General features: G+C 37.9%; 1 protein-coding gene across 9 annotated transcripts in view; it reads left to right on the top strand.

Moving 5' to 3' along the window:
- Positions 1-16,185, top strand: part of CDC42BPA (CDC42 binding protein kinase alpha) — a 178,532-nt gene that overhangs the window by 147,941 nt on the left and 14,406 nt on the right. For all 9 annotated transcript variants that reach the window (XM_079299015.1, XM_079299018.1, XM_079299016.1 and 6 more), the window contains 10 exons: positions 35-171; positions 796-935; positions 1,789-1,870; positions 3,029-3,245; positions 4,020-4,082; positions 4,952-5,545; positions 7,438-7,535; positions 8,927-9,011; positions 11,164-11,287; positions 12,590-12,707. In XM_079299015.1, coding sequence (XP_079155141.1) covers positions 35-171; positions 796-935; positions 1,789-1,870; positions 3,029-3,245; positions 4,020-4,082; positions 4,952-5,545; positions 7,438-7,535; positions 8,927-9,011; positions 11,164-11,287; positions 12,590-12,707 — 1,658 coding nt within the window. The remainder of the gene's footprint in view (positions 1-34; positions 172-795; positions 936-1,788; positions 1,871-3,028; positions 3,246-4,019; positions 4,083-4,951; positions 5,546-7,437; positions 7,536-8,926; positions 9,012-11,163; positions 11,288-12,589; positions 12,708-16,185) is intronic.

The raw sequence follows: 16,185 nt of genomic DNA, 5'->3' as shown, positions 1-16,185 counted from the left end.
ATCAAACCTTTTTGTTTCTTCTCCTCCTCACAAGTGTGTGGATTCTCTTGCCATGTGACCTGTGCAGACAAGGCTCCTGCAGTGTGTCCAATCCCTCCTGAGCAGACTAAGGGGCCTTTGGGAATAGATCCACAGAAAGGCATAGGAACAGCTTATGAAGGACATGTCCGAGTAAGTATGAGGTGGCTGTATTTGGGGCACTTACATTAAATTCATTATTTTCCAGAGCTGGTATTACTTTGAATATTGGGGGGATAGATTCAATTTCATCTTAGGGTAGCAATTTGGAAAATAAGACTTAGATTTTCGCAAAGCAACTCTAAGCATTGTCAGCAGTGATCCTTTCTCCATCTTTGTTGGTCAATGTGCTTTGGATTGGTCTTGAATACTTCCATCTCTAGAGATCAGATCATCTTCCAGGCCCTGTGAGTTTTTGAGTCTTTCTCCTAGTACTATGGTCACTGGTGTGGATATTTGCACAATATTAAAATATTCACTCAACATAGTTTTGGCGATTATTGTGTCCAGCTAGAGATGGGTTTCTTTCTCTGTGTTTGTTAAAATAGCTCTAAATGAATTTGTGAAATGAGAAAAAAGAATCTGTGATGCTAATAATTTATTAAATAATATATTGTCTGTGTTTGTTGTCTTACTGTTCCTGGGCTCTTATGTTGCTTAATATCATCACTGAATTAAAACTTTCCAGCCCAGATAAGCAAACTGATTTTTGTGCTGCTTGATTTTTTGATTGCATCTGAACTTTCAGAGAGTTGATCAGAATTTATTTTTCTAAAGATCCCAAAGCCGGCTGGAGTAAAGAAAGGTTGGCAGAGAGCACTGGCAGTGATCTGTGATTTTAAACTCTTCCTGTATGATGTAGCAGAAGGAAAAGCATCTCAGCCCAGCGTGGTAGTGAGTCAGGTCATAGACATGAGGTAAGCTGTTTGCTGCTGGTGGGAGCTTTGCAGAAACACTGGGAGGTTTTGTTCTGCTTTTCCTTTTTGTCAGATCAGTAAGCAAGCTCCAGAGCTTTTATGAAACCCTGTAATCCATGTTGAAAGCCACTGATTTTCTGGGATAAAAAAAATAAATAAATAAAACAGCAGTTAGCAGTTATTTAGGGTTAGCCTGAACTACACTTGTTTGTTCCTATATGGATGTTTAAACTTCCATTACTACATCATGTGCAAAGAGCATCTGTGTAGAAGATCTGGAATGAATAAAGAATTAAAAATAACATCGTTTTGGGGTTGAATAGGGTTTTGAAAGACATGAAACTTTGTTATAGGATAAATGTATTGTGTTCTTTGCTTGAGAAGGGCTGAATACTTTGTTGCCACTGTCTTCAGTATTACTGAAATACTACCAGCCTCACTGAAGTCTGAGAATATTTAACATAGCAACTGAGTAAAGCTCATCTCTGATCTAAGTTAGTTCATCCAGGAAGTCCCAAACTGCTGTAAGTTATAGCGTTTAGGTGAGTTTATATTCATTCCACTTATTTTTTAAGCTGGACGTTTTTTCTTTAAATGTTTTAAAGAAAAAACTTTAAAAACAGTTACAGAATATCTGAATAGATTTATGTCCATCAGTATTTAGCAGGAGTTAATTATGCAAGATTGCATTTTTTAATTTGATCTGCATATACAAATAAAAGGATAATTTTAAAAATCAGATCTCACTGCTGGCTCATGTCCTTCACTAAACAAGGCTATTGGAAAAGTAAAATCCAAACATACAGATTTTGCTGATTAACTGTTTTCCAATTATGTTTATGGTCTCCATAAGGGATGAAGAATTCTCAGTGAGTTCTGTCTTGGCCTCTGATGTCATCCATGCAAATCGGAAAGATATCCCCTGTATCTTTAGGGTAAGTATTACAGCCTGACACTACTAACCCAGACTTGCAGGGTTTCACAGGGTGATGTGTGATGTGCATCCACTGACAGCTTGCCAGTATTTTATTTCCTGGCCATGTGGTATCCATGGCAGCAGCAGCAGCAATGCATAGGGATCTCTACATATATAATTTCTGTGGTAAAAATATCACTGGTACATCCAGACAAGCATTCATCTCCATGTGAGTTGTATTTTTTAATCTTCACAATAAGATGTATTTTCCTTTACCTCATCTTAGTTATTTGAAATACTTCTGTTCATCATGACCTTGTACATTTTCATTTCCTCACGTTGCCCTTTGCTTCTCAATTTAACTGACTGGGTTATTGCTGAAGTCTTTATTTTATATACCTTTTTTTTACATATGCATTGGATATCTGAAAACTCCCATTCATCAGATAGTCAGTAGAGAAATATAGTACAAAATGCTTATCAAAATTTATGTGTACTTCTGGTATCAGGATTTTGCCATCATTGGTTTATTCTAATATTCTTATTTTTATTAGGTATTCTATTAAAACTTTAACCTCAGTGAAATCTCCTTGATGTCTTATCAATTCCACTATCATTTCTGTACTATGCCTTTGTATTTCACTCCTTGTTTTCCAGATTTTAGACTCATCACTCAGTGTGCTGAGGGGAGATAAAAACTTACAAAAGGGGCTTTCCATTTTATCTATAATAGCTGTACCAAATGCATGAAAAGGATCACAGAGAATTCTTTTAATATAAACCATTCCTATTGCATTAAATTATTAATGAAACCTATAGCTCTTAAAAATACAGAAAGCTTTGTAAAAATGCTTTTGTTATAAAATTGCTATGAGAAACAATTGACTACCTTATTTAGAGCAGAGCAGATTTTCGTGGATTCTAAAATATATACAAATGCATTTAAAATAAAGCCAATGTTTTCTCTGTTCTTTAAGATATTCACATGTGTTTTTCTGCTGTGGGTTCTTGATTAAGATAAGAGTGTTTTCTATCAACTGAGGAGAAATTTTTGCTTCCTTAATTCAGACAGCTAATTAAAAGGGCACTTGCAGGCATCTGATGCCCTTGTAAAAATGATCATGAGGAAATTATTTATCACTTCTGACTTAAAACTATGTTTTAATTTTGTTTGCAGGTTACAGCCTCCCAGCTCTCTGCATCCAGTAACAAGTGTTCAATCCTGATTCTAGCAGATGGTGAGAATGAAAAAAGCAAGTGGGTGGGTGTGCTGAATGAGTTGCATAGGATCTTGAAGAAGAACAAACTCAAAGACCGCTCAGTCTATGTTCCCAAAGAAGCTTATGACAGCACCTTGCCCCTCATCAAAACAACACAGTCAGCAGCAATCATAGGTATGAAATTATTTAAGAAGAAAACTCTAAGAAAAATGGGTATGCTAAAAGCATGATTTTTTAGGAAAAAAAATGTTTTAGAGGGTTATCTACTGAATAGACAGTAATATGTAGTGGCTTTATCCCATTTGGAAATGTGTATGGGCCTAAGAGAAAAGGGCAAGTTAGTACCCAGCACTTTTGTCAGATATTTTAAGAGTATTCCCTCTATTCACCCATATTTATAATTATTCACCAATACTCATAATCACGAATACTTTTGACTGAGAATTGGATATTTTTCTTTTGCTACTCTGTAAACATAATTCCCTGACTGGGAAAAGTTAGCACTGTAGAGTAGGTGTAAATCACTCACCTTAAAATCTGCTGGTGGGACCACAGAGAAAATGTAAGATCAGAGATTGAATTTAATAATTCTAAATGCTACTGCCTAAAATATGTTAAACTCTGATTAATTAAATTATTTCAGTATAATAATATAGTTACTTCAAGACTGGTGTAAGACTTAAGTTCTCTGAATGTTTATATTTCTAGCTGTTACTTTAACAGGATAAATAGGAAAAGACTTATTTTTTGAGAAATTTGAAAGATTAGAAGGTTGCCAGTTTTTTAAAATACATGAATATATTAGGTTTGGCTTTATATACAATTATTTCAATCTATTATAAAGACTGTCTCTGTTAATGAGAATTATCACTATTGCTTAAGAGATTCATAAAGTACTTTCAAGGAAAAATAATCTTTTTTTTTGCTGTTGTTTTCTTCATGTCATAGACCATGAAAGAATAGCTCTGGGGAATGAAGAAGGGTTGTTTGTTGTGCATGTCACCAAAGATGGTAAGAAACTAGGAACTGGTAATAATTTCCCTAATACTAACTCATCTTTTTCTTATTCAGTATCTTCTGGTTTCATGTTTCATGATTTGCTACATTATCAGCTGGACAGCTCCATGAGAGACCAGAAGGTGTTCTGTGTGCTTTCTGGTTTGGGTATCCTTTCCAGTAACAAAAATACAGCTTTTGGAATGCAGTTGAAGGTTTTTTCCCCCATTGGTAACTGGCTTAATACTGATTTCAGACCAGGTTGTTCAGGGCTTTATCCAATTGGGTTTTGAAAATCCCCAAGGACACAGGTTCCATGATCTCTCTGGACTGCCTGTTGCAAATTACTCTCACAGTGAAACACTTCATTTGTATATTCAGTAGGAACCTCCCTCATTTGAATTTCCTGCTGTGCACCTCAGCAAGAATCATGGCTTAATCTTTTGTGTAACCTCCTCCCTGGTACTGAAAATGAAAACTTCTGTGCAGTACTGCAAGATGTAACAACAGATTGCCCAAGTTAATTCAATGAATGACATGTTTATTGTGTGTTTCAGATCTGAGGTTTTGCCTTTATTCAGTAGTTTATTGCTATAAACTGTTTTTGAAATGAATACTGAATTAACACAGTTGTTGTTACTGCATCAGATCTGCTCCTCACATTTCTGATGAGGAAAAGCTGGAGGTTTATCCAGAATTGCTACATTTGGTGTTATTAAAGTACTAGTTTTGTTTCTGTACTTTTCAAAATTGCAGAGAAGCAATAAAGGGGATTTCTGGGGCTTCTCTCCTAGTTCATCTTTGCAAATGCATGTTATAATCAATTCACACTTGCCCATTACTTACTGGGATTCGTGGGGGGGTTGTTCTGATGTTTGTTTCAGAGATCATCCGCGTTGGTGACAACAAGAAGGTCCATCAGATCGAGCTGATCCCGAGCGAGCAGCTCATCGCCGTGATCTCGGGACGGAACCGGCACGTGCGGCTCTTCCCCATGGCCGCCCTGGACGGAAGGGAGACCGAGTTCTACAAGCTGGCCGAGACCAAAGGCTGCCAGGCAATAGTTTCTGGACACGTGCGCCACGGAGCTCTCACCTGCCTGTGCGTAGCCATGAAGAGGCAGGTGCTCTGTTACGAACTGAATCAGAGCAAGACGCGCCACAAAAAGATCAAGGAGATCCAGGTGCAGGGGAACGTCCAGTGGATGTCCATCTTCAGCGACCGTCTCTGCGTAGGCTACCAGTCAGGATTCCTGAAATACCCGCTCCATGGGGAGGGCAGCCCCTACAGCCTGCTGCACCCGGACGACCACACGCTGTCCTTTATCTCACAGCAGCCAACCGATGCCATCTGCGCAGTCGAGATCTCTAATAAAGAATACCTGCTGTGTTTTAGCAGCGTCGGTGTTTACGTCGACTGCCAGGGCCGGAGATCCAGGCAGCAGGAGCTGATGTGGCCTGCAACTCCATCTTCTTGCTGTGAGTTGGGCTCTCTGTGTGTGTGTGTATGGCTGTGTCTTTGGTGCTGTCCACTAAAGTGATCTCTGCTTGTATTGATATCCACAGGAGGAGAAGGTCAGGGTTAATTATCTGACAGGTTAATGAATGCTCTCGGCCCATTTTTAATCTAGTCAAAGGCTTTAATCCTCATTTATGCTAATTTCAACAACTCTGGCACTGACCTCCACTTGACAGAGCACAAAGAGGAATCATCAGTTAGGCTTTCTAACTCTAAAACAGCCAAAAGCTTCAGGTTCAGAAGAGGCTAATGGGAACTTTATGTATTTGCTACCACTGGGTTGTTGTTATTTGAAGTCTTGGAATGTGATTCTTTTTTGGCTCAGCATTGAGGTTTCAGCTTTCTTCATGCTGAGGGTCATAAGGATCTGGTAGTTTGACTTGCTTTTCTCTAATGGTATTTGTTCCTACTTACTAGTCTGTTTTGTCTTTTTTTTTCTTTATTTGTTCATTCTTTCTTCCTCAGCAGTTTTTGTCAACAACCTTCTTATTCATCTCCCCTCTACTTTTTGAAAAAGTCACTTTTTAAGTTTCCCTTCTGTCTCTCTCTCTCCCCTTCCAAAATACAATATAGCAGGCAATATAAAATATATATTTCATAACCTTAAGGAAAAAACTGTAATTTTTCAACATTTTCATTTCCACCAAGGTCTGTTAAACATTTATTGCACCTTATTTCAAAGCTGGGGCGTTATCTCTGTGACAGTTTCAAGGGAAAAGAAACCAAGCCTACATGTCTGTCTATCTTCTTTTTAAAGTCCTTCTGAATGCAGATAAGGATTAGCCAAATCTGTACTCAGAGTAGTGAATGAACCCAGTTCTATGCTGATTTCTACAATAGTCTGCCTTCTTACCTCACTCTGGCAGCAGTCCAGCAGTCACACTGTAAAGGGGAGAGGAGTATTTCACCTTGTTTGAGTGAAGGACCTTCTGAATATGGAGACAGCAACATTTGCCACATCTGGATTTCAGGCAATTTTACACAAATGATTATTGGCTCAGACAACAAATGAATCAAAACAGAAGGTTATGTGATAGATTGAAAAATGTGTATTTTTCACACATAGTTAATCTATATGTTATTTGTGACAGTTTTTTGATTGAAGTGATTTGATATAACTCCAACTCAGAATGGAGGTGTATTTTATAGCTAAAGCTGTTACATTTAAACACAATTTGGATGCTGTTGTTAGCCTTGGCAGACTCTGGTAGTCTTATTGGCGACATGGAAATACTGAATTCTCCTTTAGAAGTGGTCCCAGTGAAACAAATTTCATCCTGGGGAAATGTGCCAGATAAGTAGCAGAAGATTTCTCTTTACAATCCAGAAAATGAGAAGAGAGAATTAAAGTTAAGGAAACATGACTTTTATGACTGTGTCATGGTGCTTAGTACCAAGTGATGCTCATTTAGTGCATAGTCCAAAGACTCAGAGCTCAGTTCATTCAAGTGACAGCTATTAAATAGAGCAGTGTATTTTCCTACCACATAATTTACAATATGTGAGCTCTTATTAAAAATGGGGCTTTTAGGAGGAAAAAGGCCTAAAAATGCATCAGTATTTGGCAGAGTAAACCATAATGAATTACAATTCAGAAAGTAGTTAGGTTTTCAGCAAAGTTTAAAGAGAAGTTATGGAGGTTGTAAGTTTTTGGGTGGTGCTGGTTTGCCTTCAGAATAAATTTCTTGGTCATTTTTGAGTTAAAGCATGTTTTTCAAAGCTTCTTGTTGGATTGTGGAGCACTAGTTTTGTTATCTTAAATGAATATGGTTAAACTAATGTGATAACAAAATTGTCTGTATTGGGCTGTGTCTAAAAGCACATGACACAATACCTCATCATTCCCTCCCAGGTTACAATGCACCATACCTCTCTGTGTACAGTGAAAATGCAATTGATATCTTCGACGTGAACTCCATGGAGTGGATTCAAACTATCCCCCTCAAAAAGGTAACTTCCCATTTCAGTATGGGCCAAGGAATATGTCCAGGCTTAATAGTGCTTTAGAAGCCATCAGTAAAACTGCTAGTGGAAACATAATTGAATTAAAAGAGGAGGTACTGCAAAGAAACACGTGCATTTTTTGTTGGAAACAGAAGATACAAAATGTGTTTTTCATGTGGTTGCACTGTTTAGATGAATGGTCAGTCTGGAGCATATGACTATATTAGATTTACTGATACTGTTGTAATAATGAGGGGAATTAATTGGTATTAATTACATATGTCTTCATTGGGACTGATTGTGTCAATGTTATTACCAGAGCATGGTTTATGTTAACATAATTAAACAGGGCTTCAAAAATCTGTCTCCTGCTGCTCAAGCATATTGTAGACAGACAGGGTTAGAACATTTTGTTTTAACCAGCAGAAACACCAAAAACAGGATGATGTCAGGTTTGGATCTTTTATCAAAAGGAAGATGTTTCTGAAAACTGACACTTCCTTGGTATTCAGAAGGTGTTTGCTCAGCTGTATTTGGAAAGAAAAGAGAAAAGTCAATTTTTTTCCCTGTGGTTTAGACTGACTTCAGCTTTTTATCAGGGTCAAGACAATTCCTTTACTGGCATTCCAATGACACAGAGCTGCAGGACATTGCCCCTGTGCTCTTGTGTTGGTCAGTCAGGCTCTTATAAATTTCCCACACATCAGATGCAGACCAGGATATTCTGGCAGTGCTGTGAAGATACATAATGCAAAGATCAGGGTGCTCAGCTATTTACTGTCTTAAGGAGAGGCCAATCTTGACTTTTATGGGAAAGTTCTTTGAGTTATTAAGCAGTTGGAGTATTTTTTTCCCTACACAGTAGAATGTGATTTAGTGCTTTGATTAGTATTTGGCTCAAGACTTTTCATTTAATGGATGAGGCTACTTTCAGCAAACAAAATTGCTACACTCAGGAGTCTCAAAAATGGCCATTTATTATGAAGAGTCTGTTTCTAACACAGTTTACAGAGTGTGGAATGCTTCTTTCATTTATATGTTGGAAATCACAAATACCAGTAGGTTTCAGCAGTCTGTGTGTGCTCTTATCAAGCTGCAGAGCATTATTGTGACATGGTACTAACACAAAGTAAAACACAGCTTATTGCTTTGTACATCTAATAGAAAAAATGAGTTGATGTATGAGGTACACTTTCTAACACAATTATTCATTTGAGTGCTGGGAGGAATGGTGTTAAACCTGTGTTTTAAAGTGGAATTTTAAGCTACCCTCTCTGTACTCATTCTCAAAAAAAAAAAAAGAAAAGAGTTTAAAGTTCTTTTGAGCTCTGCTTTGTGGCTTTAATGACATGGAATACTCTTGAGAGTATTACAAGGACTGTTATTCCTTGTTTCAGGTACGACCCTTGAATACAGAAGGATCACTAAACCTTTTAGGCCTGGAGACAGTCAGATTGATATATTTCAAAAACAAAATGGCAGGTAAGTAAAGAAAAGCCAATTTTCATCATGCACACTTTTGTTTAGAAAGAGCATTTTTCTTTGTCTATCTGTGCATTGCAGAAAGAGATCTCTCAAATGTTTCTGTGCTTGTTAATTTGGGAAGAAGCCAAAGCTTATGAGTTCACAGTGATTGTGATGGTGTCTCTGCTCTGAACTTTTTTTTTACTTTTGAATATTCAGTGAAGACTTGAATGAATACTGGAACTGGAAACTACAATGATTGGGCACTCCCTCCAAATGTGGGATCACCTGCCAGAACGTTGCCTAAAAAAGCCTGCTCAATTAAAGACTTAAATAGTAATTTTGGCAGCACTAGATTAAAATTAATACTGTATTTAACCTAAAGAAATGTTTCCCAAGCATTTTAAAGTTATATGGTGTATTCATAACTTATTATCAGGGCCAGCTATGACTGTGTGCCTCAATTTTAGGTTCAAAAATCTATTTTTGCTATGAGTCTTTCTGTCTTTTTTTACTTTTTGGAGCCCATTTCATAAGCATGCTCCTGAGGAGTTTCCTTCCTTTTGATTAATCTATTAGGTGGAGAGGGGACATGCTCTGTTTCAACAACCAAAAGCTATAAATTTTTGTTAACAACTTTCTGAATACAGAGGAAATAAACACTCTAGAAAAATGTACTGCTGCTGGCACTGTTTCAGTACTTATTTAAATTGCCAGCAAATTAGTATGAAAGGAATGGCAGTGGTAGAGAGAATAAATATGCTGGATGTATTGTATAGAGAATTTTCAGGTCTAATGAAGACTGAACATTAGAGTCGATCTTAAGGAAAGAAGAGATTTGAGTTCCATACAAAAACTGTTTTTTCAGTAAGCAGTAGCTTATTAAGTGTCACTTTAATCTCCATATACAGAAAACAAGACAGAGCAGTTGCAATGTTCATTAAACATCACACAACTGTTGTGTGATTTTCACTGTTTTCATGTCTTTAATAAAGGTCCCTTGGGCAGATGTACGTACACATGTGGAAAAAAAATCCTCCCTTTTCCCACAGTTGCATCAAAGTACATCAATATTCAATTATTTCAAAAGCAGTATTCTCTTTGGAGTAGGGAATGAATGAAAGAGAATCTTGCATTTGGTTTCCAGACAGTTGGCAGAACAAGACTTTACTAGTGATTTTCAGTGAGAACTGCTAAGGGAATTTTGAGACAAGGCTCAGATTCCCTTCCTGCCCACCAAAATGTTTATTTCCAAGAATGCATCAGTAGTGTTTTGAGAACACAGGTGTGGCAGCTAATGTGTGAAGAGGGGTTAAGTCTGTTGCTACATAACATAGTAGATAGTGGCCAAAGAATGTTTGTTCAGGTTTGATGGGAAAGGGGTGGTGTCCAACACCAGCAGAGGTAGAAAGAGTGTCGAGACTCAAACTCCATGAATACCTAAGGAACTGCCCCACTGCATTCCTGTGAAGGTTCATTTGTCCTCCAGTGCTCTAAGGCACCACCTCCAGAGCTCTTGGCTCCTACTTTGTGGGGTTATCTTAAATAAGCAAACAGGTAATAGTTGCTAAGGTTATTTATTACAAAGCACATCAGTCTCAACAGTACACAGACAAGCAATGGCAAAGCAGCAGCAATAAGTGAATGGGTAGAAGCCACAATGGCTAAAAGCAAGTGGCTAAAAGCCACAATGGCTAAAAGCAACAACTCTCTTCAATACATACTCTTATACAGGATTTTTCCAACAAGCTAAGACACAAACTTGGACCACCACTCCTTAACCTACTAGAATTGTAGCTTCTTAGCACACCAGGTTATGTATAACACTACACATACAATCCATCTTGTTCTATCTGAAAAATGTAAGCAATATTCTTACTATAGCTCTATTATGACTAAGTCTTGTCTGTGGGCCTGGAGCCTCCACTGAAGATATCAGTATGTTTCAACCTTCACTAGAACTTACTCTGCTACTCTGGCATTTGAAACCTTTCACTTACTAAAAGCGTTAGAGCTCACCCTAAAATTACTGACTTACTTCTACTTAAATCTACTTTATGTGTGAGTAGCTTAATATACTTCAGTCCATCCAAAGGCTTTAATTCAGTCCCTGCACTCTGGTTTCTGACTCACTGACTCCAACACATTGCCATCTTTGTGCTGGTTTCAGAGGGGGATGAGCTGGTGGTGCCTGAGACGTCGGACAACAGCCGGAAGCAGATGGTTCGGAACATCAACAACAAGCGGCGCTACTCCTTCCGCGTGCCCGAGGAGGAGAGGATGCAGCAGAGGAGGTCTGTATTCCACCTGTACTTGTCTTCTGTCCATGCCTGTAGGCCCTGATGGACACTGACTGATGCCAGGGAGTGCTTCATGTCTGCCTTTCTGGAGTGCCCATTCAAGTGTTCCTGTCTCTTCTCTGCCCTGTTAATGCTCTGTGTTAACTTGTGTTAATACCGGTTTGGATATGGATATGCACTGGATGCACAATAAGTAACAGCTGTAATTTGGAATGCATGCCTCCACATACTGTATGCAGGTGCATAGGTGTGCACATAAACTGTGTATATATAAAGTTCTCTAATAAACACTTTGCAAAAGGAGATTACTTTGCTAACTATGCATATGGATTAATTTCTGTCACGCTCTGGTTCTGCTTTTCTTTCTGAAGGAAGTTCTCCTCTCACCAGTATTCCAGGACACCTGTTTTGTTGATTTATAGATTTAACTACATAAAGTTTCTATAAAGCTCACAAAGCTCATCTCTTTGGGGGGCATAGGACTTCAGGATGTATCTCTGTTGGGAGTGTTTAGCAGGTTACAAATACTTCCCTAAATGGCAACAAAATCAGGTCTGCACTGCTCGCAGTGTTTGCAGAGCATGTTACTGACTTTTGCTGTCACTCACTAGAAGTGACCTGCTACTGTGCTAAGCCACACTCCAAGAACTGAGTATTTCACTTTTCTAATTTCCAATATCTTACACCATTGGTTGGCTCCCAGTTTGTCTTTCTTTTTGGCTCTAAGGGAAGTAACAACTGTATGCAGTGGAGAAAAAAATTCCGTTTCTTGTTCTTGTGTTTCCTGAGTTGATTGACATTTGGTCTCTTCAAAATTTTATTTATTCTGAATTCTGAAATGCATCCTTGACATTTTGAAGAGCTTTTAATTCTGACCACAGACTGAGAAAGGTACTGCAGTATTATTTTAATTCTATTTTCATATTTTATACTTCATTTTCATCTCCACTTTCTAATGTAAGTTTGACTTTTACTCATCTTACAGAGGTTTTTATCAGCTCATTCTGTGAATGTTAGTAACTACTGGGCATGAGCTGTTAAGCTGCAAACAGCATTCTTTTATCCTGGCCCCTTGCCCTCTCTTCAAGCTGAAACCTTCTCCACACCAGTACTGACAGCAGGGGTTTATCACAGTTAACATGGCTAAATAGAATCATAGACTCATGGAATTGTTTAGGTAGGAAAAGACTGGTTAATTTCCATTTTAAAATAGCTGATAATCAAAGCTTTATGTGTTTTATAAATGCCCATCCTCACGTCAAAGGAAATACCTAAACAAAGTATCTTCTCTTCCAGGGAGATGCTACGCGATCCAGAAATGAGAAATAAGTTAATTTCTAACCCAACTAATTTTAACCACATAGCACATATGGGTCCAGGAGATGGCATACAGATTCTCAAAGACCTCCCAATGGTAAGTACAAAAGGATATGTGAGAGTGACTGACTGCTGCAGAGGTTGCAAATAAGTGAGAGAAAAACTAGTGCAATTTCAACATATAATCAGTGGTGTATTTCCTATAAGGAACAGTGTAATGAGGGGAATGGAGCTAAAAGTGCTCTGCTGTATGTAATAACATTCAAGCAAGGAGCATGACAGGCATTTAATAGAAGAGGAGGAGGAGGAGGAAAAGTCCCTAATGCCTCTGGACTTTTAAGACAGGTTGGCCTAGCAGTGTTGATGATAATTTTTATGACCCATATGAAGGGGCAAAATTTACATTATTTGAGCCTGTGCTCTTTTTGGGTATGAAACAGTGAACTGTAGTTCAATTCCTTTTTTCTTCTCCCATCTTTAGCACCAACTTAGCCTATTTCTTTACAGCCTGTTTTCCTGTAGCAATTCAATCATGTGTACTGCTCAAATTTCTTTCCATGCCAAACATGCTGTCTTTTCTGTTCTCTCCAAAATAAGTAGTCTCAGTGAAACAGAATTTCTTGCATAAAAATTAACCTTTTTAAGTTGAAAAATGAAGGAAGAAAACGTGTGCATGCACTAGTTCATTTTCATAAAACCTCATGTAGGAAATAATCACTTGGAAGTTACTGAAATCTGTGATGAGCTAAAGACTAATTAATACTTGCTCATAAGGAAGTACCATACTGCTTGCTTCAAGCTACCTTGAGCATCTTTTGTGTGTTTATGTGTTCTGTATTGTTTTTTGAGCACATCTGCAGTGATACAGATGTGATTCAGAAGATGCTAATTAGCACTGTAAGAAAGATGAAATGTTGTGATAAAAACAGATGCAATTTGTTCCAGCATAGGACTCAGGCATTAGCACAGAGTTGCTCTCTAAAATGATCATCATTACTGCTTGGAGTTTGTGCAGCAACCAGGAAGTAGATGCTGAAATTGGGATTTTCTGATGCTGAAAAGTGCAAAGGAAATGAAAATAAGAATGGAAAATTATGTGCAGCATGCAGCTGCACTAGTTTAGGAGCTTAGGAGCCTATAATCTCTGGTCTTTGGATACTCATTTTACCTCACTTTTGAAGCAAATGGTATTTTATGTTGCACTTGACTGTAAAGTCTGCAGTTTGATTTATTTGAAAGCTCATATTAGCCACACTCTGAGAAGCCTCTCAATAACAAATATATTTGGTGTAATGAGAAAAAAAAGTACTGTATGTGTGTATTTTTATAAATGATAATCATTTTTATAAATGAACACATAATGAAGGAGCTGTTTCTAGAAAGCACATGGCAAATCTAAGAGATGTTGGCAGGTATGTTTTTCTCTTACCTGAGTACAAGATTGCATGTGTCTAATGTTAGACACAGAATGATCATTTGCTTCAGGGCAGGATGTAGATTAGAGTCTCTCTTCATTTCTCCATTTCTGGTAAGTTCTTTAAAATATTTGTGGCTCTTCTTAAGCAGGGAAAATAATCTGCTACCTCTACAGATAAATCAAAAGTCATCCTGTGTCACACACATAGCAGTCAAAAGCTGCAAGGACTCTTAATCAAACCCCACATCTGACAAGTAAAACAAAGAATGATTCTATCTATAGAAGGGAATTTTTTACATAATTTCTTCAACAGTGTCATCTCTCAATGGGTTTCAGCTTTGAATCCATTCTAATTGCACTTGCCTTGTATTAGCTCACAGGTCCTGTTTCAAGTTAGGACTGGTACTGTGCTATTACCAATCAATATGATGCTTTGAAAAAAATTCATGAGTCCCTTTCCACATTTAAAAGTGATGAGAAGAATTAGAAAATGTGTGCAATTGTTGATTCCTGCACTTGTTCCACTGCTGCAGCTTCTTTTTAAAAAGTTAATTTTAAAACCTCCTTTTTGCAAGTAAGTATCAATCTTAATGCTGGGATATATCACTGCAAGACAAAGCAAATTTGTTGTGTATTTTTCCATCAGTTCCTTGCAATGTCTTGTTGTACTTGTATTCCTGACTGAGTTAGTACAGAATTGCATTGAGCATGAGACTTGAAAGTGTGTGAATTTGAAAATGTAACTTGAAATTAGGAAATAAATGTTCTGTCAAGAGCTACTTCAGTCCAGGCAGCTTTTTCTTTTCCTAAAACTTCCTGTAAGGTATTTGCCTGGACTGAGTTCTCATTTAATCCATTCCAGACTAAGAACTTTGTTTCTCAGGCACCAAAATAGAAGAAAGGAGTTGTGTGGGCATTTGAGGTTATATCTAGAGTCTAACGTTTTATTGGAAAGAAATTTAAAATCAGAAGAGGGCATGGAAACAGAGGATGTTTCCTGGAGAATCAGTACACAAGGTAAAGAGTTATCATCCTACCCTGTGTACAGTTCATCTCTGTGGTGGTTCCTTTTCCAGGACATGGAATTATTTCACCAGTTGCATACCTTATTCCCAGAAAGTGAAAAGCTGGGGAATTTCTGTGCTGCTAAGCATGTGTCCTGATTTTGCAGCTGGAACATCTTCTTTGGGTTTTTTTTTTAACAGATTAGTGTGGTTCAGAAGAGAAAGTGCTTATTTTTAACAAACTTTGGGAAAGATTGCATCACTTTACTTTGGGAATGCCTGTTCTTGTTGTGGAAGTGAATGGCAAAATACATTTTTGGGGCTGAGGCTGGGAGTAGCCAAGCAGTGCAAGGCTTCTCAAATTCTCTTCATCTAGCAATTGTAGGTGGCACAGCTTCATTTTTTATGGGGTATTGGAATGCAGAAAGTGCATGAAAGAGTGGAGTGAGGATTTTCATTTGTAGTTTCTTCTGGTTTATTTGGGCACCTTCAAATTTGGCTAGATCTACCAATAGAAATTTTTCACCCAGCATGAGCTTTCACTGAAGTCAGTGTAGTGCTGTATGGGCAAAAAGGTCCTTAGGTGTAAATAGGTTTTAATAGGGAGTAGATGTTTTAGTCTCTGTGTTGAATGAGATTGTCACAAGCTAAATAGCTAGCTCAGCCCAGCTTTTATCCAGCACACATGGGTGTGCTTTATAAAGCAAATGACAATTTTTAATATATGTATTGATATTTATTCATTGTATGTATTTATATTTATTAACTAATATACACGTATTCACTTCATAGATGCAGTGAGAATCAGAAAAAACCTAAACTCTTCAACCCGCTGCCTTTTTTAAGGGGAAATGCCAAGAACTGAGAGAAGCAGAGTTAGAATTGGTAGTGCTGGCCCTTGATGGCTAGGCTGGGCTGTGTCTGTGGGCAGGAGAAGACCTAAGCCTGGCCTGGTAGGTGCAGAACCTGCCTGCTCTCTGCCCACCACTGTTTTAATGATGTTTTTTAAAAGGCCAGCTGTAGAGAGTTCAATTTGTGTTGTAACCAGAGCAAAGGGTGTTTTAAACTCTTTTGCTCTGTTTGATGTATTGAATCAGGTGCCTGTTTATGTACAACATATCTACCTGTTTGTTTGCCCCTTCTGGTGCAGCCAC

This window comes from Erithacus rubecula (genome assembly GCF_903797595.1).
Source record: "Erithacus rubecula genome assembly, chromosome: 2".
Taxonomy (NCBI): Eukaryota; Metazoa; Chordata; class Aves; order Passeriformes; family Muscicapidae; genus Erithacus; species Erithacus rubecula.
This window is presented reverse-complemented; position numbering and strand designations above follow the sequence as displayed.